At 36.2% G+C, this 25,023-nt stretch overlaps 1 protein-coding gene across 6 annotated transcripts in view; it reads left to right on the top strand.

Annotated features, from left to right (window-relative positions):
* Window positions 1–22,897, top strand: part of UBE2E3 (ubiquitin conjugating enzyme E2 E3) — a 101,582-nt gene extending 78,685 nt beyond the window's left edge. For all 6 annotated transcript variants that reach the window (XM_043994286.1, XM_043994283.1, XM_043994285.1 and 3 more), the window contains 3 exons: window positions 17,446–17,578; window positions 20,974–21,121; window positions 22,254–22,897. In XM_043994286.1, coding sequence (XP_043850221.1) covers window positions 17,446–17,578; window positions 20,974–21,121; window positions 22,254–22,351 — 379 coding nt within the window. In that variant the 3' untranslated portion in view covers window positions 22,352–22,897. The remainder of the gene's footprint in view (window positions 1–17,445; window positions 17,579–20,973; window positions 21,122–22,253) is intronic.
* Window positions 22,898–25,023: the final 2,126 nt, after the last annotated feature.

Here is a 25,023-nt window from a genome sequence, read left to right as displayed (position 1 = left end):
GTGTGACCCTGGGCAAGTCACTTAACCCTCATTGCCCCCCCCCCACAAACAAACAAACAAACAAACCAACCAACCAACCAAAAACAACAAAAACAAAAAAGTGGTGGATTCTGGAGAAACATAGTCTAGAACAGATGAGTCAGTAGTGTGGCATGGAGAGAGATAGACATGTCTTTGATCTGAGTATCCTTAAATTGAAGGTTTTGGAAGGAACTAGTCATTCAGAACATGAGGCTGCATGGTCCAAGGTTACTCCCAGTGTAAATAGTCCAGTGGTAGAGTAAGCTTTTGGGGTAGCATAGTAGAAAAGTATAGGGGGGCAGCTAGCTAGGTAGTGCAGTGAATAAGGCACTGGCCCTGGATTCAGGAGGACCTGAGTTCATGTCCAGCCTCAGACACTTGACACTTACTAGCTATGTGACCCTGGGGAAGTCACTTATCCCCATTGTCCCACAAAAACAAAACAAATAAAAAAGAAAAGTATAGTAAAGATGATTCCATATGTTTCTGTGTTTTAATCATTCAGTTCCTTTGAATATGAATTTACATTTTAATTACATTTTTACGCTTTTACATGGGAAAAAATGTCCCCAGGCCTTCTTTTCCATCTACCCAGGGGAGGGAAAAAAATGTTCAGAGATTCAGTAGTAGCATTTTCTTATCAGAATATGAAGCCTATTTACTTTGATAGAATCCATTTTAGATAAAAATTAACATTTATGAAGCACTTACAGTGTTCCAACCACACTTTTCAGTGTATGAACTTATGTTTATTTAGACCTCTAGAGGAATCATGGAATATTGAATATAGACAAAGTATTCAACTCAGTATGTAGAAGACCTGAGTTCATAGTTAGCCTTTGACTACTGGTGAGTCTCTGAGATTTTGCTTAGTGTTAAATGGATTGGTAGAAGAAGATCTTAGACCAGTGAAATTATTGATCCTTGAAGTTTTGAATTATTTTATTGTAAATATTCAGTAACAATTGTGTCTTTATGAACTGTCCATCCAAACTTTTTTGGAAAAAAACTGAAATAATTTAAAATCAGTCCATACTAGAAAATATTTTTAAAAGCTAATGTATAATACAATTTTTTTATTGGAAATGTGTTATAGTTTCTTTTTAAATAGACTCATGATTTTTCTTGAAAATTTCCACAACAAATGATATCAACTAGGAAGGTAGGATCATAGTACATGAGTTAGTTGGAAAGGACCTTAGACGTCACTTAGTCCAACCCTGTCATTTTGTAAATGATGACACTGAGGCACGAGAAGGTTGAATCACTTGTTTAAGGCCACACAGCTTAGAAATTGAAAGGGCTGAGATTTGAAATCTGGTCCTGAGACTTCCTAGTTGAGCACCCTTTGCACTGTACCACACTTTTTATTTTGTAAAATAGTTTTTTCATTTTCTCTAAGACAAGAATATATTTACAAGGCTGTCTACTGAACAGAAGGCATGGGGAGCGATGCTGAATTAAGGTAGAGAAAACTCACAAGAGCTTTAAGATGTATAATAAAGTTAAAATATTTGAAAGGTTCTTTATAGTGATGACAGATGAAATCATCCTTCAGCCTTACTCGAATTTGGGAAGTTCATATCTCAAAACAGTAGTTAACAAAATAGTTCTTGGTTCACCCGATTCCTCATTTTTCTTTCCTATTGTAAAGTTGAGTAGAAAGAGTTGAACTAGGTACTATAAGAGATACCTTTTTTTCTGCCATAGGAAACTAAAGAACTTGGATTTTTTTTTAAAGTAGATACTTAAAGGTTCCCCCTCCCCACTAATGCTTCAGCACATTTCCTTTTATCTGCAGTGAAAAGTCATGCTTCAAAGATTCGGCTGGCTTCTTTTCTTCTTAAAGCAGATTTAGGGCTCATAAAGGGTGTCAAACAGACAGTACTTGAGCCGGCGCCCTTTATTTATCCACATAAGAAGCACAATAGTTTAAGCCTTAGAACTGAAAATTTTTCATAGATGATCAATATAACTCAACACTGATGCTTAGAAAGGACTTCAAGGTGTCAGAAAAGATAGTTGTAACAACCTGCCTATTCACCTTGCCTGTCTCTATGGTAACTGGCTGGCACAAAGATTCCCATTAGTAGGAACCCAAATAAGGTTTTGTCAGATACTCACACCTATAGCTAATGCCTTCACTTGCTGTCTGTTCTAAGTCATAACCCAGAGTCTAGATAGGGTAATAGTAGGGAGCTATTGGGAAGAGTATTGGACAGTGAGGCAGAAAATTGCTGATCTTAATCCACCTTTGCTTCCTACAAAGCGGGCAAGTCAGTCATTCTCAGAAGCAACAAACATAAACTAAGGATCAGAATACCAGACCCTCAGTAAGGTGGTGTCACCTCCCACATGAGGCCCTTCCTCACTCTTCTAGGTGCTGATTTCCAGCACTTCCTCTTACCTTAGTCTGGAACTTAACCTGGTACAGGTAGATTCCTCCAAGAGATTCTTAGTTCTTATCTTTTAAATCATCCATCGAAAGAGGTAGGGTCAATATTATGTAAATTGAGGAGTATTTTTTTATCATGGTTTTTCTAAGCAAAGTCAACAGGAACAAGATTTTCGAGTTGGGAATGCAGTGACTTTTTGTGGGAGAGGAAGCATTCATCATACAACTGAGGTTGTATGGAGTAAGTAGCAATTGACAGGAATGTTTATGGAAAATAATAACGTCATGGTTATAAGTTCATTATGTAATGTGTCCAGTAATTTTGATTCTGGAGAGAGCTGGATTTAGACTCGGGGAACTTGGGAAAGAATACTTTGGTATTAGATATTGAGGATAATTAAGCCAGTTCATCTCTCAAGGCCTCAGTTTCTTTATTCACAAAATGAGAAGATTTGACTAAATCAGGAATTTTTTTAAAAATCAGGAATTCTTAACTTGAGATCTGCAAACTTGTGCTTTTTTGAAATTTTGAGAACTTTATTTTGTTATAACTTTTCTTTTGTAAACCTGTGTTTTATGCATTTAAAAATATTCTGCCAAAGGAGCCCCCCCTTACACACACACACACACACACTCTCTCTCTCTCTCTCTCTCTCTCTCTCTCTCTCTCTCTCTCTCTCTCTCAATGACCTTTTAAGGTCCATTCCAGCTCTCAGTCTATGATCTTTGTGCCCCTGTATTTCAAAGACTTAAAGAATGTTAGCGCCAAAAGAGGAGAGACAGGTTGGGAGAAAGGAGGGGGGAAAAAGTACTACTTCTGAGGAAGTTGATAATTGGCTTGTTTCCATGTCAAAGCTATCCACACATAAAAAACATTCCCATGTGAGGGGTGTGTGTGTGTGTAGGATACATCTTCATTATTTTAGTTATAAAAGTTAATAAAATACAGCAGGAAGATCAAATGAGTGCTGTGGTCTCCAGAAGGGCAGTAGTGACCTTGAAATAGGAGGGGCGAGTCTAAGGTTTTCATCCAATCTTGCACATTACAGTGAGCCTAATTGTACAATTAGTATAATGAGTTTTCTCAAGTGCCTCACACTGACACCTTGGAAGACAGAAGAGCCTGACAGACTGAGTAGGAGATGAAATAGAGGGCAATAAGAGGGAGCAAAAGACAAACCTTGGTAGCAGCAAGCCCATGTATGTGTGTGTGGGTGAGTGGATGGGGGTGTTTGGATGTCAAATGGCCGGTGACCAAGGAGTGGAAGGGAAGCGCTACACATAGTACCAAGTGAGGAGTGTGTGCTTGGGGGGGGGGGCAGTAAATATATTTTTAAAATCCTAATTCTATCCTATAACAGGTTAGCTCAGTGGTGTCAGACTGAAATAGAAACAGATCCCTGTGTCCATTTAGAAAACCACAACTTAGCATTATCTAAGTTGTATTTTATTTTTATTATTTTGTTAAACATGTCTCCAGTTACATTTTAATCTGGTTATGCATGTCCTAGAGAGTTGTGCTGAATTTGACATCTCTGAGTTAGATAGATATTCCGTTCGACTTTGTTATCTACTAAGGTAAGAAACATGCTGTTTCTTCATCTAAGTAAGCTATAAGTGGACAGATTCCTTGGGCATTGAATTTTATTCCTCTCTCCAAATTTGACATAAATTCATTTGTGAATATTCTTTGGGGGCATTCAGCCAGTTCTTAATGCCTATTTCTTTATTGCCATCAACTCATATCTCCATCCTTTCCACAATCATATCAGGAAATGCTTTGTCAGATCCTTGCTGAAATCCATATTTAAATATTTTTGTGACAACCCCTTGATCAACCAATCTAGTAACTCTGTCAAAAAAGAATTTAGAGTCTGTATGTATATCTGTCTTGAATTTTAAATGAATACATAACTTAACCATGATAGAAGAATAGCAGGGAAACAACAGTAACCAAAGTAGATGTCTGTGGTCCTATGCCAGAGTTCCTAAAAATCCATGACCTGTCAGTAGCAAGAGACTTCTGTTTGCTATAATATGCCTTGTGGGTAAGAAGAGAATTTGATTAATGCAGTTAACATTTTGGTAGATCTATTGTTTGACTTAGAGTTAGGAAGACGAGTTCAGATTCCATTTTTGTCATTTACTCTATGTGTTACCTTGGATAAGTTACTTTTTGCCTTTCCAGTATCCCAGTGTTTAACATAGTGCTAATCACATATAATAGATGTTTAATGACTGACTGGCTACAATATGAGCTAGTTTCTCCATCTATAAACATAGTAATATCTCTAGTAACTATCGTTAGGGTCTGATAATATTATAGTATCATAAAGCTGACCTTGGAATAAAATGATAAATTGGGATCCAACATGAGACTTCATATGGAAGAAGAGGAAGGGGAAAAATCAGGGTGCTCCACCATCCCCAACCTCCATCCCCTTTTCACTTAGGAATTAGACATCAAATCAGTAAGGATCAAGCAGTCAAGTTTGCTTTTGAAAACTTATTCAAGGAAGTGATGTGTGCATATATTGAGGAAATTTGCTGGTAACGTGCCTAACCTTACCCCCTCGACCCCGCAAAAAACCCATAACTAAGATATTCAAATATCTGACTTTATAAAGCATTTTGTGAGGGGCAGCTAGATGGCACAGTGGATAGAGCACCAGCCCTGGAGTCAGGAGTACCTGAGTTCAAATCCGGCCTCAGATACTTAACACTTACTAGCTGTGTGACCCTGGGCAAGTCACTTAACCCCAATTGCCTCACTAAAAATAATAATAATAATAATAATAATAAAGCATTTTGTGCATTTGCAAAAGGATTCTTTATTTTTTCAGAGGGGTCAATCATATTAAGCTTCCATAAGGCATTTAAAATGAACCAAATTGTAAAAATTCATTTTATACCCTTTCCAGAAACATTCTAGGTCTATAAATCAATTTATTATAGCTCTTCTGACACAAACTTAAGTACTTGATAAATGCTTTTTCATTCATTCATTCTTCCTACAAAGTTGGTGCTCAAGTCCAGGTTGGATACAGCTAGAATTTTTTTCACTGGGTCCTAATAACCTTATCTCTTTTCTGCTTCTTGGTTTTCAAATCACAAGAAAGATAATTTTAAGGGCCTATAATGTATAGAGTATGGAAGAGCTTTAGCACTGACTAGTGAGATTATGTCCTGAGGGTGGGTTAGAGAGTTAATTGGTTTATTGTCTTAGTTATTTCTTATTTTGAAAGATTGTACTTTAATCCTAGGGAAATGCATACTAATCCTTTGGTGAATGGTATGTTAACCAGTTGGGTTTTTTTCCTGTCTTAGAAGACCATCCTTGTGGAAATCCCGCAGATTTACTCTTCCTTTTACACTGGTTAGGGAGGTGCCTGGAGTTTTGAGAGGGTTTGAGTGATTTGTCACGTAGCTGGACTTGAAATCTGGTCTTAAATCTGGTCTTCTTGTCTTCCCAGGCCTAACTAGGGCTTCCCAATCAGTCTGTATACATTTTTAAAGCCCTTATTAAGTGCTTAGTGCTGGGAAAACAAAGAAAGCCTCCCTCTCTCCCTGGAATGAGCTCACATTCTAATGGATATGTGTGTGTTCCCCTGCTTGTTTTCTTGTGGAACAGTTAATAGCACTTACCACCCCCACCCCCACACCCAAAAAACCCTTTTGGAATTAACAACTTCTGGGAGGCTGTAGTTCTCTTCATTCTCCTGGACTACAATAATAGTTTCCATGTGCAATGAGGAGCTCCTTAAAAAGAAGGACATGCATGATCCTGCTGTGCCTTTGCACTTTACCTTAACACTGATTGAACCAGAGGTTATATAGTCTTGAAGGCTGCAAAGCAATGCTGAGGATTCTGGAACCTCAAAACTGCTGGTCTCTAGAACCTAGAAAGGAGTTGAGAACTTCCTAAAGTGGTAAAAATTCAGTTATATTAAAATGCAATCAACATTGTATTAGTCTTCCCATAAACTGCAGGATTGTACTTAATGTAATATGCAGAATGAATTCAAGGAATTCCAAATGGATTTTATAGATTCCAGTGCAAGCAGGTGCCAATTTGTAAATAGTTTGTATTCCCAAAAGTTTTTTTTTTTAATTGGCTAGTCAGCACTCAGAACACATTTTCCCTATAGGAACACTGTTATGAAGTGACATCTGTTACATTAAAATAAGAGGATTGTCCTGGTTATCTTCAGAGATCCCTTCCAGCTCTAAATCTATGATCTCCCCAAAAGTCATTTAAGCCGTATGTAGTGTATTTATTCATAACGGAGTTGACCTATAGTGTTAATAGTTCTTTTTAAAAAGCCCCACCATTCATACCATTCTTTTTTGTCCTTTTAAGTATTTGAATAATTTTCATTAGTATCTTTTGGTTTTCACCACCTGCATTTCTGAATGTATCCCTCCAACCTTGCAAACCCAGCAAGCCTCATCCCTTGTAACAAAAATTTTTGAAAGGCAGGGAGGGCCGTTGGGGGGGGGGGGGTAGGAGAGGAGGGAGCAGTTCATTAACACTGTGTACTGTCAACATTCCACACCCGTCATAGCCCATCAGTGCAAAGAAGGGAAGGGGGTTTATTTTCTCATCTTGGTCATTATAATTGCAATGTTCAGTGTAACTTCGTTTTGGGAGGAAAATCTATTTCCAGTTTTAGTTGGAGACTTCTTTTGGGTACCCAGAGTTACATCTTAGTCCAATGATCATGGGGCTCCCCTCATCTCTCCTTATATATATTAGGCCACAGCTATGGGAGTGAGATTCCTAGGCTAACTGGGAAGAGGGATAAGGAGGACTAAGTTTAGGGAATACCTGTATTGCTACTGTGAAAAATAGCTCTTTATTCTTTTTTTTTAATTAATAAAGTATTTTATTTTTTTTTCCATTACATGTAAAGATAGTTCTCAACCTTTGTTTACACAAGCTTTACAATTTCAGATTTTTCTCCCTCCCTCCCCCCTCCCCTAGACAGCAGATAATCTGATATAGGTGTTTTATATATATATATATATATATGTATATATATATATATATATATACACATAATAATATTAATCCTATTTCTGCATTAGTCATGTTATAAGAGAAAAAAAAATCAGAGCAATGATGGAAAACCTCAAAATAGAAAAAAAAACAACAGCATCAAAAACAAAAGAAATAGTATGGTTCATTTAGCATCTATACTCCGCAGTTCTTTTTTTTTTTTTCCCCTGGATTTGGAGATCCTCTTCTATCATGAGTTCCCTGGAACTCTTCTGTATCATTGCATTGGTGAGAAGAATATAGTCCATCACAGTAGATCAACACTCAATGTTGATGTTACTGTGTACAATGTTCTTCTAGTTCTGCTCATCTCACTCATCATCAGCCCATGCAAGACCCTCCAGGTTTCTCTGAACTCCTCCTGCTCATCGTTTCTTACAGCACAATAGTATTCCATTATATTCATATACCACAACTTGTCCAGCCATTCCCCAATTGATGGGCACCCCCTCAACTTCCAATTCTTTGCCACCACATAAAGATAGCTCTTTATTCTTAAAGGCAGATTTTTGTAAAGACTGTATTTAAGTGGAAGCGTTTATATATTTTAGTTTGAGTGCTGTATGTGGATGTACCCATAAATAATAAGGTACTGCAACTTTAGTCTTAAAAATAGTCTAATTGGATTGTGTCTACAGCTTTGAATGTCAAAACTCGAAAGAATTGTGAGCATTCTTGGACTTCATTGTTGTTTATCATGTCAGCTCATGTCAGATAATGTTATTACAAAAATTTCCCACCTGTATTTACGAAACTGCAGTTTGCAATTATGAATTTTCTCTCCAACTGTGTGTTATCCTATGAATTTATACAATAGGTTTAGCTGCATTTCAGCAAATGTCATAACATGCCTTAAGACAGACAAAACACAAGTTATATAGTAATTACAATTAAGACCTGATTCCTGGATAAAGAAAGCATTAAAAATAATGCATATTTAGATAGAAAAACATTTTAGGTAGACAACCAACTATATGAATTAGTCAATTTACATGTCCCTTGGACATGTAATAAATCTGTATAATAACTATTAAACCACAGTAGGTCACTAGGCACTTTATAATAAATAATAAAATTTGTAGGGCAAGTGGTGGGATTCCCCAGTCTTTATCAGACAAAACATTATTTTCTCTGGGGTAGTGTGTTAGACTCATCTATAATGTTTCAGCTGGTACTTTCCTTTCTAAATATGATAATATTTTGTTAGCAATGTAGTATGTGCCATCTTCAAATAGATTACAAAAGGGCAGAATGTCATCATGGGCTCGTATATCACTTAACCTCAGTGCCCCAGGCAGTTGTCTAAGATTATAAATTACTGGTAACTTGTAAATAGAATGGACATGGAAGTGGTTTCCACCTTGGGAGTTCCCTACACTAATGAAATCACAGCTAATAATGCTGCTTTATATTTTGCTTCTTTATATTTCTTTTTTATGTTAATAGAGTATTTTTGAATTGAGAAAATAAAAGGTTTTTGAGTGGTTTGCTATAAACTAAATCTTTATAATTATTTTTAAAACACACACACACACACACACACACGTTGCTCTCCTTGTGGGAGTACTCAGTCCTTGAATAAAACTGGTCCCTGACCTTTATGTATATCACTGACCAGAGAGAGATAATACTATCAATTTTCTAAATGTCTAATTCACTCCCAGGAAGTAGCAGAATCTATTTGCTGGGTTAAAAAAAAATAATAATAATCCATGGCAGCCATTTCCAGATATCCTGAGATACAATGTATAAAAAAGATCATGTTTCAACAACCATTTTTTAAAAATCATTATCACTGAGTAAGAAGCTTTCTTAATTTTTATTTTAAGCATTTATATTAAAAATTGGAGTGCTATCATCTCCCTATAATAAAGTGAATGTCGATTATCAGTAAGATTTAGTTTCTCATAAAAATGCTAGAGAAATCAAATACAATGGAGTTTTAACTTTCATAGTAGTTAGTCTTGATAGGGTTCTATAGCTGCTATCTGACCAAAGTTGTTTATTTTAGCTGTTTCTGTGAAAAGCTTTTAGGTCCCTGAATTATGATATCTTTTATTTGCCTGTATTTTGTTCTTGTTGTTTTAACATGAGATTCATTCCGTTTTTATAGTTTGTTTAGTTATGTCCAAAAAAAAATGGATATGACATTTATTTCATTTCCCAGAGGGATACCCATACTGGTAAACTTGTCAAAAGGTTAATGGTTTGAAGTGCATTGTATGTTAAATCTTAGTCTTAGTCTGGGAGTAAGTCATATGTTCATGTCCTTACAAAATGTTCCTTTCACACTCCCTTCTCCCAGTCATCAGTTCTTCGTTGAGGAGGTGCCAGTAACTGGATGATAGCAGAGGAGGCATTATGCATTGTGGACCTATGCTTAATTCTTTTTTATTTTTACCTAGTTAACCATTATGAGTTGTAAAAAAAATACATTTTTGGTTATCTTCTCCAGTGGCAGTTTAAAGATAAACTTAAATAATAAAAAATTACCAAATTATTTATGGAAAAAATTCTGGTACAGTTTTGATAATTCATTCTACAAACTAGAACAGGCTACTAGGTTTTTCAGTGGATAAGTATTGGACTTGGAGTCAGGGAGATCTGGAATTGAATCCTGTCTGAGACATAAATTTTGTGGCTCTAGGCAAGTTACTAAACCTCACCAAAAGTTAGAGCTGAGTCCATTCACAATATGAATTCTTACTGAGTTTTTGGACATTAGAAATTCTATTCAAAATAATTAAATACCAAATATATACAGAGAGTCAAAACTATAAGTATTGTCCAAAAATTGAGAAGACTTGTGGGGTGGGTGGGTGGGGACAACGACACACAATGGGTTGTTCCCTAGAGGTTATTTGATATTCCTTTGGCTGGATAATAGTAGGCTGCATTTAGAGTCAGAAAAACCTGAGTTTGAATCCTACCTTAAGAGCAGAAGTCACTTCATTTCTTTCAGACTCATTTTCTCCCTAGTCTATCAAATAGGGTGTAAAGAATTGTTATTTGAGGTTTTTATGCCTCGGGGCGCACTGGCCTGGGGCTCTGCAAACTGCATGGTGCTCCACCCACTGGTTATAGCCATTGCCATGGCACTAGCACCTCACGTCATCACCACTCACCAACATGGGCCTGGCAAAATTATAATGATTGGAAGCCTAGTGAGGGCAGTCATGTGATTGTCAGAGCGGCCATCCCATTGGCTGGGGCTGTGTGGGGTTTTTCTGGGATTGGGGGAGGAGAATTGGGCATTCTAGTGGGAAGCTGGAAGGAGACAGGCTTTTGGCTGCTGCATTCTCAGCTGATTCCTGGGCGGTGGTATCTTTTCAGGTTGTATAATTTCCCTTTCCCCATTTTATTTCCTTTCCCTTGATCCTAATGATCCTCTTTGTGTGTGTGTGTGTGTGTGTGTGTGTGTGTGTGTGTGTTTTAAAGTTCTTTCTTGTTAAAATAAATCCTGTTCTGTTTTGAGGGAGGCTGCCGGTCTCCTTCCTTGCCCCAATATTGTGGCGAGCCGCTTAGCTAACACTCCCCAATTAAAAATTGGTCCCCACAAGGAATAACAATAGAACCCACTTCACACAATTTCTGTGAGGATCAAATGAGATAACAGTTAAAGAAGCCTTTAGTGAACCTTAAGGTGTATATGGGTGTGTGCACATATATATACATGCATGAGTGCATACATACATATACATGGAGATGCATTTATCTTTATACACATTAGAATTATTATTCGGCTGCCTTGTGGTGAAGCACTATTCAGAGCAAAGAATCAGGAAGAATCTAGTTCAAATTTGACCTCAGACATTTACTAGCTGGTTGACCCTAGGCAAGTCACTTAAACTATGTTTTCCTCAGTTTGGGGGCGGTAAAAGCTCCTAACCTCCCAGGGTCATTGTGAGGATCAAAGAGATCATAATTGTAAAAGCTCTTAACAGAGTGCCTAGCAGAGAGTGGTGCTATATAAATGTTACCTATCATCATCATCAAATATATTTCTTAAGTGAAATACCCTTTTGAATATAATTGTTACAATATTATTAAACAAAACTCAGGTTAGGAGATTAGCCTGGTTATATAAAATTTCCTTGATACCAAGGACTCTAATTTTTTGTCTCTCTATCCCCAGTGCTTAGAACAATGCCTTGAGCAGAGTAGATAATTACTAAATGTTGATTAAATTAAATGTTTTAGCTGAATTTAATTTTTTTTTGCTATTCCATCATAGTCCAATGTTGAAAATGTATTATTAATGTGCATAAAACCCATTTTGAACAGAGACTACCTACTCACTAGATTTATTTTAATCAGTGCTTTCTTCTTCTGGGTCACTGAAAGGTTTCTGTACATTTTGGCAAAGACAAAATCATGTAACCTGACTTAATTGTGACTGATTCATAGTACTGAAAATTTTTTTGTTTCAAACAGTTATTTCATTAATCAGATTGAATCTTATCCACCTGTTTGGGAAAAGGTAGTTGATAAAACCACATGGATGTAAGAAAATGAACGTAGTCTTTAAATGACAAAAATAACCATTAGTATAAGTAATTCTCAAATTGAATTGCTGTGTAGAAATTTGGGTCGCAGTGTAATACTAATTAGTTAGACTCTTTGTTAAGAATTTAATTAAAGCATTTCAGAACCTGTGCGGGTTTTAACTTTTCTTGTTTATCCAAATGTTTTGGTTCTTAAGTACATTTCTTCTTAGAAACTGACAGGCTACTAAGGTGCACTGGGATGTTTATCCTTATGAATAGTGGCACCTAATTGCTGTTTTAAAATAGGTAGTTGCTTTTCCCTTCCCCTCCCTGTCAGCTATCATTTCTACTTGTTGAAGTCCCTATGTTGATGTTCCTAAATTTACATATATTTTTGTCTGTGACTTGAGGATAGTTTCACCTTTTCTAACCCTCCCAGGAGGGGAGTATGTATGGGAGCAGCAGCAGAGAGATCTCTGGAGAGATACGAGCAACAAATTATCTGGACCTGTTGGTATTGTTGGGTGTAAACTTCAAAGGGAGCCATTGCTTTAGAGGTGGTGATAAAGGAGGGTTTAGAAGTGGCAGTGGAGAGGACAACAAGGAGACTGTGTTTGGGAGTATAATGGAAAGAGTGCCAAATATGGCATCACAGTACCTAGATCCAAATGTCAGTTCAACTACTTTCTGTGTTTCTGTGATCTTGGGCAATCACTTCAACTCTCTGCATCCCAAGTGAACTTCTCAAAGTCCTTCCAGTTCTAAATGAATACTCCTATACAGTATATATTCTCTGTATCTATATATCTCCCAGCACAGCTCTTTGAGTTGACAAAACTCCCTCTCCCTCTCCATTCTCCCTTTCCCCCTCCCCCTCTCTCTCTTCTGCCATGCCACTTAACTTTGGCTCAGGTGGTTGGCAAGCCATTCTATAGAAATTTCTCAGGATACCAGAAAGGGCAAGAAACAGTCTCTGGCCTTGTGATGGTCATAGTCTAATGGAGGAGACAACATGCAAACAACTGTATGTATACAAACTATATGCAGGATAAATAGAAAATAAGCAACAAAGGGAAGGCACCATAGAATTTAGAGGGATTTGTAATGGCTTTCTATCGAAGATGGGATTTTTAGCTGGTACTTGGAAGAAGGCAGGGTGATGAAGGCCAGAACTAGGGTATAGAGGATGCTTCACTGGAGAGAAGAGGTGAGCTGAGAGAGGTAATAAGGAGGCAGAATGATCAAAAAGGGACAACTAATGGGATTTAGAGATAGAAAAAACACGACTCCAGTCTTGTGATGGTAAATTGACTTGGAAAGCTGAAGAAAAACAAAAATGAAGTTTGGAAGAGGGAGCTGGAACAAGGGAATAGAGGTTAGGGCTGACTATTAATTTATGAATCTTCTGCATAATGATAATAATTGAAATTTTGTTTTCAAAAAAGGACATAGTCTAGAAAGAACCTAATTCATTGCTTTCATATAATACCCTCCCATAGTGGGTGGGAGGAGAATAATGAACAATCCAATAAAGAAGATTGAATAGTGATCAGATTGGGCTGTTAGAAAGTAATTTTTATCAAAGTGTTGTGCTAATCCTTACAATTAACTCTAATCTTTAAAATTAAAATCTAACTAAGGTATTTAAGACTTAAGAATCTATGTCAACATAAGATGTCAGTTTGTTCCCTATTAGTAAGTATAAAACTAATGTGGTGAAGTCTTTGTGTTTGCAAAACATTGCCTGTATATACTAGGAAGATGGGAATATTCACTGACTTATAAGGAGAAAAGGAAAAATTCATTATATGAGAGAATTAACTGATTTAAAGATTTTATATCTTACCATTCATTCTCCTGCTCTAATTCAGTCCAACCCATTTATTTTTTTCAATTAGCAAACATTTTCATTCTCTTTTTTCTATTCCTCCTTCCCTATTAAAAACAAAAGGAAAACCCTCTAAAATATGCATAGTCAAACAAAAGAAGATTCATCATTGGTTGTGTCCAAAAAAGCATTTCTTATTCTGCATTGAATCCCATTGCCTCTCTTTCAGTATATCTTTGATCTTCTTGAATTGTGGCCTGTATTGATCAGCGTTTTCAAGGTCTTTCAAATTTGTGGGTTTTCCCCCCAGTATAATGTTGTTACTACTGTATATCAGTGGTTCTCTTGGTTCTCCTTGCTTTATTCATCATTAGTTCATATAGGTTATCCCAGGTCCGTGTCATCAAAACCATTTATTTCATCATTTTTCATGGCACAACAATATTTTATAACATATAACATAAATGTGTTTAGCTGTTTCCTAATAGATGGGCACCCCCTTTGTGTCCAGTTATTTTGCTAGTAACAATGGAGCTGATATATTTTTATACCTATCTCGTTGATAGCTTTGGAGTATATGGCTAGTAATGGGTTGCTGGGTAAATAGAAACGCAGTTTAGTACTATTGGGTGTAGTTCCAAAATGCTTTGCAGAATGGTTAGACCAATTCAGAATCCCATGCATAAATAGTATATTAGTGTATTTGCCCATTTTTTATGAGTTTATTTTTCATACGGAGGAAAATAGTTAATTGGGTAATCTTTACATTTGTCTCAACATCACACTAACAAGTTGGTAAGATATAAAGGCTAGAGAAAGGAAAATGAATTGTCTTTGTAGAAAGAATTAATGATAATGGCTGGTTTTTACATGGCTTGGTGGTGAGTATTTTGCAGCTATTTTCTAATTTATCCTCAAAACAACCTTATTCCCATTTTATAAATAAGAAAAGTGAGCCACAGAAATGTTGTAACTTAACCAAGATCTCATAGTTAGTAAGTGACTTGGCCCAGGCCTTATGAATAGAACAACTAGTCTTTCTACTTCATCACTGCTGCTTCCAATAATTTAATGCTTAAAATTTCTTTGTGGTAGTTGCTGCTGTTAGAAATGAATAGTGTTTATGATCCCTGGCAAAGAGTAATTACCCAATCAGTATTCAAGCAATGAGAAAATGGATTACACTAAGACATTAGTCGTCATGCTGTTAGTGTTTCAAATAATGACACTGTTTCAACAGTAAGAGCAGCTGTTCGCTGAAAATTCTCAAGTTCAAGTTTGTCACTGGTTTTGACAGTGATTGTTTTTACCTGCCTTTTACAGTTTTAAAAAAATTTATTAGTTCCATCAGTATAGAAGATATAAATGGAATTTAAAAGCAGCTTAAGAACTAAATTAGAAAAACTTAAGACTGATAAGCATCACATTTGGCAGAGAGAAGGAAAGAAATGGAAGAATAATGATATTCCAGTCACAAAATAACTTGATTTCAAACAAATAATGGAAATAATAAGGGGGATGCTAATTAATGAATTTTCCTCATTGATTTTTCCCTGCTGTTGGCATTAGCTGATGCTGCTATTTTTGTAAGCAAAGCTAGGTTCCACTATTGTGTGTATAGGAGGGAGTGCTGCTGGATTTCATGCATATGAGTTCAAATCCCAGCCTATTTATTACAGCTTAGACCCTGGACATAACGCTTTACTACCATGGGTATTAGTTTCTTCTATAAAATGAGTGGTTTGGACTAGAGACCCTTGGAGACCCTTGCAGTTAAAAAAAAACCCATAATTGTATGTTCTGAATTAATATGCTTTGCTTTTTCATTGTCAATGAAGAAAGGGTGTACCAAGGAAATTAATATTGTAGTCAAGCTTGAAGGAGGCTTGTTTAATTGCCCAAGAGAGCAAATTATTTTTTAAAACTGCAGTGTGTGTATACATTAAAGAGTGTGTGTGTGTGTGTGTGTGTGTGTGTGTGTGTGTGTGTGTGTGTGTGTATGTGTGTGTGTGTGTTCATTACAGTAGTCCTGGCAGAACTCAGACTTGTCAACAGCTTGCTATACTGTAAGAAGCCACTTTGCTTCTGGCAACCTCAGCGATTCAAACATAACTGTGAACTCAAAAGTGAGCAAAGATGGCCACTGAACAGAAACTATAAAGCTTAGAGACATATTTTGTAGGAAAGGTGAAACCACACTTGGGTCCTTAACCAGACAGTTCTATATAATCAATCAGATTAGTAATACTGACATGCTAACTAATGGTAGCAAATAATTATAGCTCAATAGCAGAGGTAATATACCGTGAGGCAGCATGGTATAATGGAAGGCCAAAAACCTGGGTTCAAATCCATTTCTGACATTTACTTCTTGTGTGGTTTTAAGTAAGTCACTCAGCCTACCTCAGTTCCCTCACTTGTAAAATAAAGAGATTGAATTAGTTGACTTTTAATGTCCCATCTCATCCTGTTCCTATGGTTCTGTGAATTGCCATTACAAAACGTAGCTGTGGGAGGCCAGGATTTTCAAAGGAGAAATCCCTAGACACCTCAAGTCCCTGAGGGCATTACAGCACAATAATAGTAATTTGTGTTCATAATGAAGACTCTCAGTCAAGGGGAAGGAAAAAAAAAACTAATTTGTGTTCATACTATGTTTAAGAAGGCATAGAAGTGTGTGATCTTTTTTTTCCCTTCAAAATTTCAGTCGTTTGATTTTTTTAAAATCTTGAGCCTTAAATAGGTAAGTTTCAGTTATCTGGAAAATTTACTTATTCAGAACACCTAACTTCTAATGGTGCTAGTTTAATATGTAGGCATTGAAATTAAGAAACAAAACATTCTTTCTTAAATATTTACAATTCAAGATGAAGATATGAGTGTCTGTTTACTAGCAGATAATCACAAAAGTTCAACACCCTTCTTTCCTCATCTCATCTCAATATCAGTACTACCCCTTCCCTGCAAACCCACTAGACATAATTTACGTTTTATATTTTTATTAAAAATCAAACAAGATGCAGACATGATTTTAATACTGGACTAATTTTTTTAGATCTTTGGCCTTTGGGTCAGTTATTAATGTGGCTTAATATATCACTCTTGGCATCATCTGTTTTTAAATCAAGTATCCACCTTATACTTACATGAACTTGCACAAATTGCTTTACCTCTCTGAGCCTCAGTTTTCATGTCTTTGAAATAGATGGGGAACGTTGGATAAGCTGATCTCTAAAATCTCTTTCAGTTCTTAAGTGATCCATGATCCTGAAGATCAAGTACAGAGTGCACATACAATATTGACCCACGCTTAGAAGGTCAAAGTAATGAGTGATTTAAAGATCACTCCAAAAATGTGAGTGCTACAGTCAATGATAGCAGTTATATTGATTCCAATATTCTTTAGCAATCAGTATTCATCTATCGAGCATCATAAACAATGTGAAAATATGATTGGAATTTTTGTGCACTCATTTACATTCGTTTTGAATAGAACGATGTTGTAGAGAAACACAGACATCAGAGAATAACATATTTAGTTCTTTTAGAGTGATCTAGGGTTTTTTAATCCTCCAAAATGCCAATTTACCCATGATGTAAGAGTGCATTTAAAATATCGCTTACTGATATACCTTTTTTTTTCTTTTCTTGATAGTGCTGGGCCTAAAGGAGATAACATTTATGAATGGAGATCAACTATACTTGGACCACCAGGTTCTGTATATGAAGGTGGTGTGTTTTTTCTGGATATCACATTTTCATCAGATTATCCATTTAAGCCACCAAAGGTAAGAATCTCCCTCCTCTTTAAAAAAAAAAAAAGGTGAGGCAGCTAGGTGGCACAGTGGATAAAGCACTGGCCCTGGATTCAGGAGGACCTGAGTTCAAATCCGGCCTCACACTTGACACTTAACCCTCATTGCCCTGCAATATCATAGATGGAATAGTTTGAGTAATGTGAGTTTTATATGATGATATTTTAAGGGGGCAATATAGAACCAGAGGAAATCACTCAGGCACCTAGCATTTATTAAGCTTAAAAATGGGTTGGAGGAAGGAAGTGGACATGACTGACAGAAACAAAGGAGTTGGCAAACCTCAGAACTGCATTCTTCATTATTCAGTCATCCAGTAATACAGGATCAAGTCATTCTGCCTGGTGCTGAGAAAGATACAAAGATTAATGAGATATGGTCCCTGCTTTCAAAAATCTTATAATCTAGTAGAGAGAGCACATAATGAGAAGACTCAGAACAAATATATATGTGGAGTCGTAAGCATGTTTTCTATCTTACTTAAGCAAAATATTGCCATAGGAAAAGCTACTGCGCTACCCCATTTTCTTTGAAATCAATTTCCATCTGAATTTTAGGGGTAGAATAGACAAAGGGTGGGGAATGGCTTTGAACCATTTTCATGTAGAAGAAAATCCACATGGAGTTTAGTTTGTATGTAACCAATGTACAAAGCTGTAACACTTCCAGACTCAAAATAGGTGCGTCAAAGAGTAAAAGTTTGCAGAGTGGTGGCTAAATTTGAACAGTCCCTGAGGCTTCAAAGAATAGGAAGGCTGGAGGATATTTAGATCTATGATTTGTAAGCTGTTTTACTCGAGGTGAAGAAGCCTAATTTAAAGTCAGTAGCATTGTTAAGAGGTAATATAAAGGCAGCTGCCTCAACATACATTTCTTTTAAATATTTATTCCTTATCATGCTTCTGTCCTATTTAGCATCTGTATAGAGAGTATGTATTCTTCATTAGTTTTCAAATAAAGTTTATTTTTGCCTATGGTTAAGTTAGTGTAGGAAAGAAATAGGTCTCTGCTATATAAAAACACAATTAACAGCACCGAGAATTGTTCATAAGGTTCCTGGGGTCCTAACAAGCCCGTATCACAGTGTGCCTGGAAGATTCATCCTTATAGAATAAACCTAGTGTCATATGAGTAAAATCTGTAATTGGCTGAAAACCTAAAATGGTAACTGCTTTCATTCTTCTGCCCATTAGCCTTCAAAAGTAGTACAATATAAATGTACTATACTGTATAAAATAAGCCAGACCTTAAGAAAATAAGCCTATGAGTATACTGGATTATTGACATTTATTTCTACATGCTCAGTTTCTTCAAGTAGAAATTGAGTTATTGATGTTGAAAGGTCAATAAACAATTTCTTTCTGAACAAAATCCTACAAGTGAAAAAGAAAAATACTTCGCTGAAAGGAATGATTCTTGCATTCATAGTTTGAAAAATGCTTTGTATTTCATCCCCCTTAGATCCACCCTCCCCTCCAAAAAATTATAATACCAAACCAAGGGACTAAGGATAGCAATATAGTACAATAGATAGAATCTTGACTGCCATTACCAGATATGACTTTTGGCAAGATATTAACCTTCCTAGGCTTCACTTTCATCATCTCCAAAATAAGGAGGTTGAACAAGGTCTGAGGACCTTTCCAGTTCTAAATTCTACAATCCTTTTTGTGTAAGTTCTACCACATGTCATCACTAATTATCACTCTTTATTAAAGGCTCTCTTTTTTTTGTTGTTTAAAGAAGTCACTTTTTTCCTCATACTTTTACTAAATCACTATAATGCTCCTACTAAAATTCCTCATTATTTTAAGTGACAATTTCTGACTCTTTGATCTGGTAGATGAAAGCTTGATGTAATTCTTGCTACTCTCTTGTCCTCTTCTTTATTTGGTGGCATCATTTTCCTCCATTGCTGAATTCAAATAGATATCTAAGTTCAAGCAAGGTATTGGAACTTCCTCAAAAATAACGTCAATGTCGTTCTCTTTTATCACTCAGGACCACTTTTGTTGTTCAGTGGTTCAGTGGTGTCCAACTTTTCATGCCCCCACGGACCATACTGTCCAAGGGGTTTTCTTGTTAAAGATATGGAGTGGTTTGCTATTTCCTCCTCCAGTGGATTATAGCAAACAGAGAGACCTATATCTGAGACCAGAGTTGAACTGAGGTTTTCCTGATTCCAGGCCCAGCACTCTATCCAGTGAGCCATGTAGCTACCTCAAGGAACACTAGTCAATAGTTGGACTCTAGGGCAGCTAGGTGGAGCAGTGGATAAAGCACTGGCCTTCGGAGGACCTGAGTTCAAATCCAGCCTCAGACACTTGACACTAGCTGTGTGACCCTGGACAAGTCACTTAACCCTCATTGCCCCAGCAAAAAAAAGGCAAAAAAAAAAAAAAATTTGAAAAATAGTTGGACTCTAATAAATTACAAAATATATGTTATATTAAAGCCTTGCTTAAACCAAGATTAATGATTGTTTCCTTTTACATCATTATTTGTAGTCAACTTTTAATACTTTACACATGGGTGATCCACATTCTCTGGGGTCTACCTCTCACCCTTCCTACTACCATTTCTTATGGCTTTCCTCTTCTTCCCATACCCTCACTCTCAAAGGATGCTTCTTTATCTTACAGAGGCTGCCTTTGCCTCATTTCTGCAGTGGTATTTGCTCTTCACTGTCTCTCAGTCTGATATGATAGGGAGCCATCTGAGGAAATGCAGATGGGAGATGGAAGTGGAAGAGTAGGCAGAAGTGTCCATTTCTAGGACCATTTCTCCAAACGCCACTATGGTGCTTTTGGATAATTTTTTAATTGTGGCAAGAACTGACACCGTTAATGATGCCTTTTGCTACTGGAACACCTGCTGGCAACAGACTTTTTAGGTAAGCCAGGTGTTGTTAATCAAGAAAATTATGTTTGCCTTTCCAGCACTCTCATTGTGGTCTTTTAGTATAGCATGAGGAAATTTAAAAGGAGGCAGTAAGGGATAGGCATACATGGAGGTAAACATAGTGTCTTGGGTTTCCCCCAGTTGCCTTCCCAACTTCTTACATAAGCTGCTTTAACTCCCTGCCTCTATTTAATCTTTCTCTGTTGTTTAGTTCAAAGTGCTCTCTACAAGGGACTATTTAGATTAATCATGTTGACTGAATTAACCAAATAAACCATGTGTTTCTAGTATAATATAGATCAATTGCTCCATATCAAGAAGGGAATCCCCAGGTAAATTTTCTACTGTTTGGTATTTTATAATCTCTGTGATAACACTTTTCTTCATTACTGCTGATAGTCCAGAATTGGAGGTTTCTATAACAAAGGATGAATTTTTATTCCATTTTCACTGTTGACTACCTTTAGGTTACTTTCCGTACCAGAATTTATCACTGCAACATCAACAGTCAGGGAGTCATCTGTCTGGATATCCTTAAAGACAACTGGAGCCCTGCTCTGACTATTTCAAAGGTTTTGCTGTCTATTTGTTCCCTCTTGACAGATTGCAACCCTGGTAAGCGAATCCTAACAAGCATAAAGTAATACTGTCCAAACCACCAAACTCTGTGTCCTTCTCCAGTCATCTTAGATGTGGAATGAAAATTAAGCAGCTGCTGGTGAATAGGAGAAATAACGAGAAGACATTAGTACAAATTTCATTTTTATTTCGGTTGTTAGTTTGTTAGGATTTTTTTTTTAAAGCATTTCCATTGATATCCTGGAGTGTTGTTCTTTCCCATAATCTCTTGGTCTTTGTTGCCTGTCACTCTCCTCCCTTTTGAGAGGACTAAAGCAGTGTCTCTTTTCTCCTGGTCCCCATGTCCTTAAGTCAACCACTTACTGATAAATGGAGTTTTCCCATAGTTGGTTTCTTGGTAGAAGTAGACAATTGTATATTACACCGAATCAGCACGTAAAAATAATTGTTACTAGTGAGGGAATTGGACTAGAAAGTTTCTAAGGTAAGGCCTTTTGGAGACTTAAAATCAATGATTTGGTCATTCTAATACAGAGCACATTATGTCGAGTTTCTGGATAACACTGTTAAGTTTAAAAGTTTATACATACATAAATGCACATGGCTCTCATACCTGTTTTTTTGTTTTGTTTTTTTAAAGATAGTTATAGTTACATATCTATTGAGGGTAGTCTTTTTTTTCAACTGAGCTACTTGGCATTTGCTTTGTAATTATCAGTCATTAACAAATATGATTGAAATAGAAAACCTAATAAACCGTAGGCCCTTTAAACAAAATGGCAAAAAAAAAATCCCATTCATCTCAGAGAATTCTTTGATTGTAGAAAGTGAATATAAAGTCAAATAATAATACTGTTTGTTAGCATCATCATTATTAATAACATCAGAGGATTAGTCTTTTAAGAAACAAAAACAGGCCTCTTAATGATACCTTTTCCCTGAAACACCTTAATGAAGATTTTTTTTTTTTTGGGCAGACGGTAGGGTGGATTATGGAGCATAATCAGCCAATCATGTAACAATTTTAACCGTCTTTTTTGTCTTTGGGGGAAAAAATTCTTGCCATTGTGTCAAGCAGCTACTGGAAAATACAGCTTTTTCATTTGTGAGAGAATGTTATACTGTAGGTCACAAATATTTTCTAATCTTTATTCTTCCCTTTTTACAGCTGATCCTCTGGTTGGAAGCATAGCCACTCAGTATTTGACCAACAGAGCAGAACATGACAGGATAGCCAGACAGTGGACCAAGAGATATGCAACATAAACGGCGTCTTTTTTGCACAGTGCGAAGAAGCAGGAGGCCTCTTTACACTGTGCAGCAAATCTTTATAGCCTTTACAATACGGACTTCTGTGTATATGTTATACTGATTCTACTCTCTGCTTTTATCCTTTGAAGACTGGGAGACTGCCCAAAAAGGTAAATGCTATCACGAGTAGAACTTTGTAGCTGTAGATTAGTTATGTTTAAAATGCCTACTTGCAAGTCTTGCTTCTTTGGGATATCAAAATGTATTTTGTGATGTACTAAGGATACTGTTCCTGAAGTCTACCAAATATTATAGTGCATTTTAGCCTAATTCATAATCTGTATGAAGTTATTAAAGTAGCTTGTAGATGACTAGAAATTATGTCATTTGTATTAAACCCAGATCGATTTCCAATTATGTGGTACATGCTGTTGTGGAAAATGTTTTACCTTTTACCTTTGTCAGTTTGTAATGAAAGGATTTCCTTTTACCCTTTGTAGCTCAGAGAGCGAGCACCTAATGTATCATCTCAAACACAATAAACATGTTCCCGGAGGTGTAGTTTCCTTGTCGTAATGTTCTAAGTTAATCTTTGAAGGGATTTATATATCAACAGTAGGTATATCTGGTATATTTATGGACAAGATAAAAATGCTGGGCACACTATTAAGTGCTAATTGTGGAACCTTAAATATTTAATTTTTATTAAACCTAATTGAAAGTATAAACTTGCTCCCCTGAGTTATAATGAACTTAACCTGTAATTACTGGAGGTTCTTTGGACCATCCTGGATCATATAAAAAGCCCTAATGCAGGCTAAGAGGAATGAAACCGTTTAGATAACTCGGGTTACTCATGATATAAATTATCTTATTTCAGAGCTGGAAGAGATGTTATGGGATCATTTTGTCCAGTGGTATCAAACTCAGAATAGAAAAGCAGACCACTAAACTGTATATATGGATCCTTGTGGGCTGCATATTGACTTAGAAAACCACAAATTAACATTTTTTATTGTATTTTTATTTAATTTAGCTAAATTCTCCCAATTACATCTTAATCCAGGCATGGCTTTTGGGGAGTATTGTGGGCTGCAGTGAAGCCACAGAGTATGGCAGACACCTAGATCTAGTACAAGCTCTTCATTTTGTAGATGGGAAAACTAAGGTTCTAAGAGTTCAAGTGACTTGCTTAGGTTGTAACAGGTTGTTAGTGGCAGAGCCAGGACTAGAATTGAATGCTTGTTATTCTAAGTCCTAACCCAGAACTCTGCCTTTGGAATTTTTATTGCTTCTGTGTTGATCCTTAGCCTTGGTAGATTCAAGTCAATAATAATAGATTTTACTATCTTATGATAGTAATATCTCATATTTTCTTGTGAATGGGTCTTTTTTTCTTCTAATTTCAATTCTGTTGCTGGACTTAAATATTCATAGAATTCATTTATTCACATTATTAATTTCAGCAGAAATACCTCCTAGGACAAAGTTAAACAAAAAAAGTTTATTAGTTAAGATTTAATGGGTTTGTAGAATTAGTGTGGCTTAATATAGCCACACAGTAGCACTGCTTTTTTTTTTTTAATTAATTCCATTTCAGTGTTTTTAAATGTCACGGTCCTACCTATCCCATGGTTATATTTATTAGCAATCAGTGATCTTTTATTTTTATTGAGATTTTCACAATTGGAAGGCAGAATTTAAAAAGTTCTGTTTTGTATGACTATGGTAACTTTTGAGTCATTATTGTCTGATAACATAGTTGGAATCTCAGAATAATTTTATAAAGGTCTCTTCTCTAGTTACTAAAACCAACCACCAGATTAGAAATCTCTGGCACAAAGTTTATGATATAATATAATTCTTAATAGGAAAATTAGTTCAAGGTCAGAAAACAGTCCCTTCTTTGTTGTGTGCACTATCACTAAGAGTACCTCTGTGTGTACATGGAACATAATTTTGTTAGAACAAAAAAACAAAAAAAAAATCTTGAAGGAATGTGTATAAAGATAAAATTATACTTTTGTGTCTAGCTTTCATCAAAACCCTCTTTACTAAGAAACGGGTTAAAAAATAAATACATTTGTGTTTCATTTGATTACTCAAAATTGCTTCTCTGAAAATCCTTGAGTATAGCTGGTATGAGGAATTAAAAACATGGTTTTGAGGTCCTGCTCACTTTGTACTAGTAGATTTTTTCCCCACTCACCAAACTGAGAAGATGAGGTGTTTAACCATTCTTACCGCCACCCCGTGCCCACTTGCCATGAAATATGGGAACAAATAAACCCTGCATGATTGGGTGTATGCAACTTTCCATACTAAGATGGGACAGAAAGGTAAGTTTTGGGTTAGAGAGAAGGTTGTTGAGATTTTTTTTTTTTCTTAAAACTTAGTTTAAGCAGAAAGGACCTAATCCCTGCTCAATGAGAAAGGATGATTTCAAGATAAGGGTGCTTACAAATCATATGTAGGTAACTACTTCACTTCAGCTTTCTAAAATTTCAGATTCTTCCTTCATCCTATATTCTGGCCCCTTAAATCAGTGTGCAGTAAACATAGCCAGAGATAAATTGGATCATGTTTTATCATCATGTAAACTTTGCCCACACCTACTAGAAACACAGTTTTGAAAGATGTTTTTGTAAGTTGTCTAGAGTCCCTCAAAATGGTCATAGCATGATGAA

The sequence above is a fragment of the Dromiciops gliroides genome, chromosome 3 (assembly GCF_019393635.1).
Source record: "Dromiciops gliroides isolate mDroGli1 chromosome 3, mDroGli1.pri, whole genome shotgun sequence".
NCBI classification, from domain to species: domain Eukaryota; kingdom Metazoa; phylum Chordata; class Mammalia; order Microbiotheria; family Microbiotheriidae; genus Dromiciops; species Dromiciops gliroides.
This window is presented reverse-complemented; position numbering and strand designations above follow the sequence as displayed.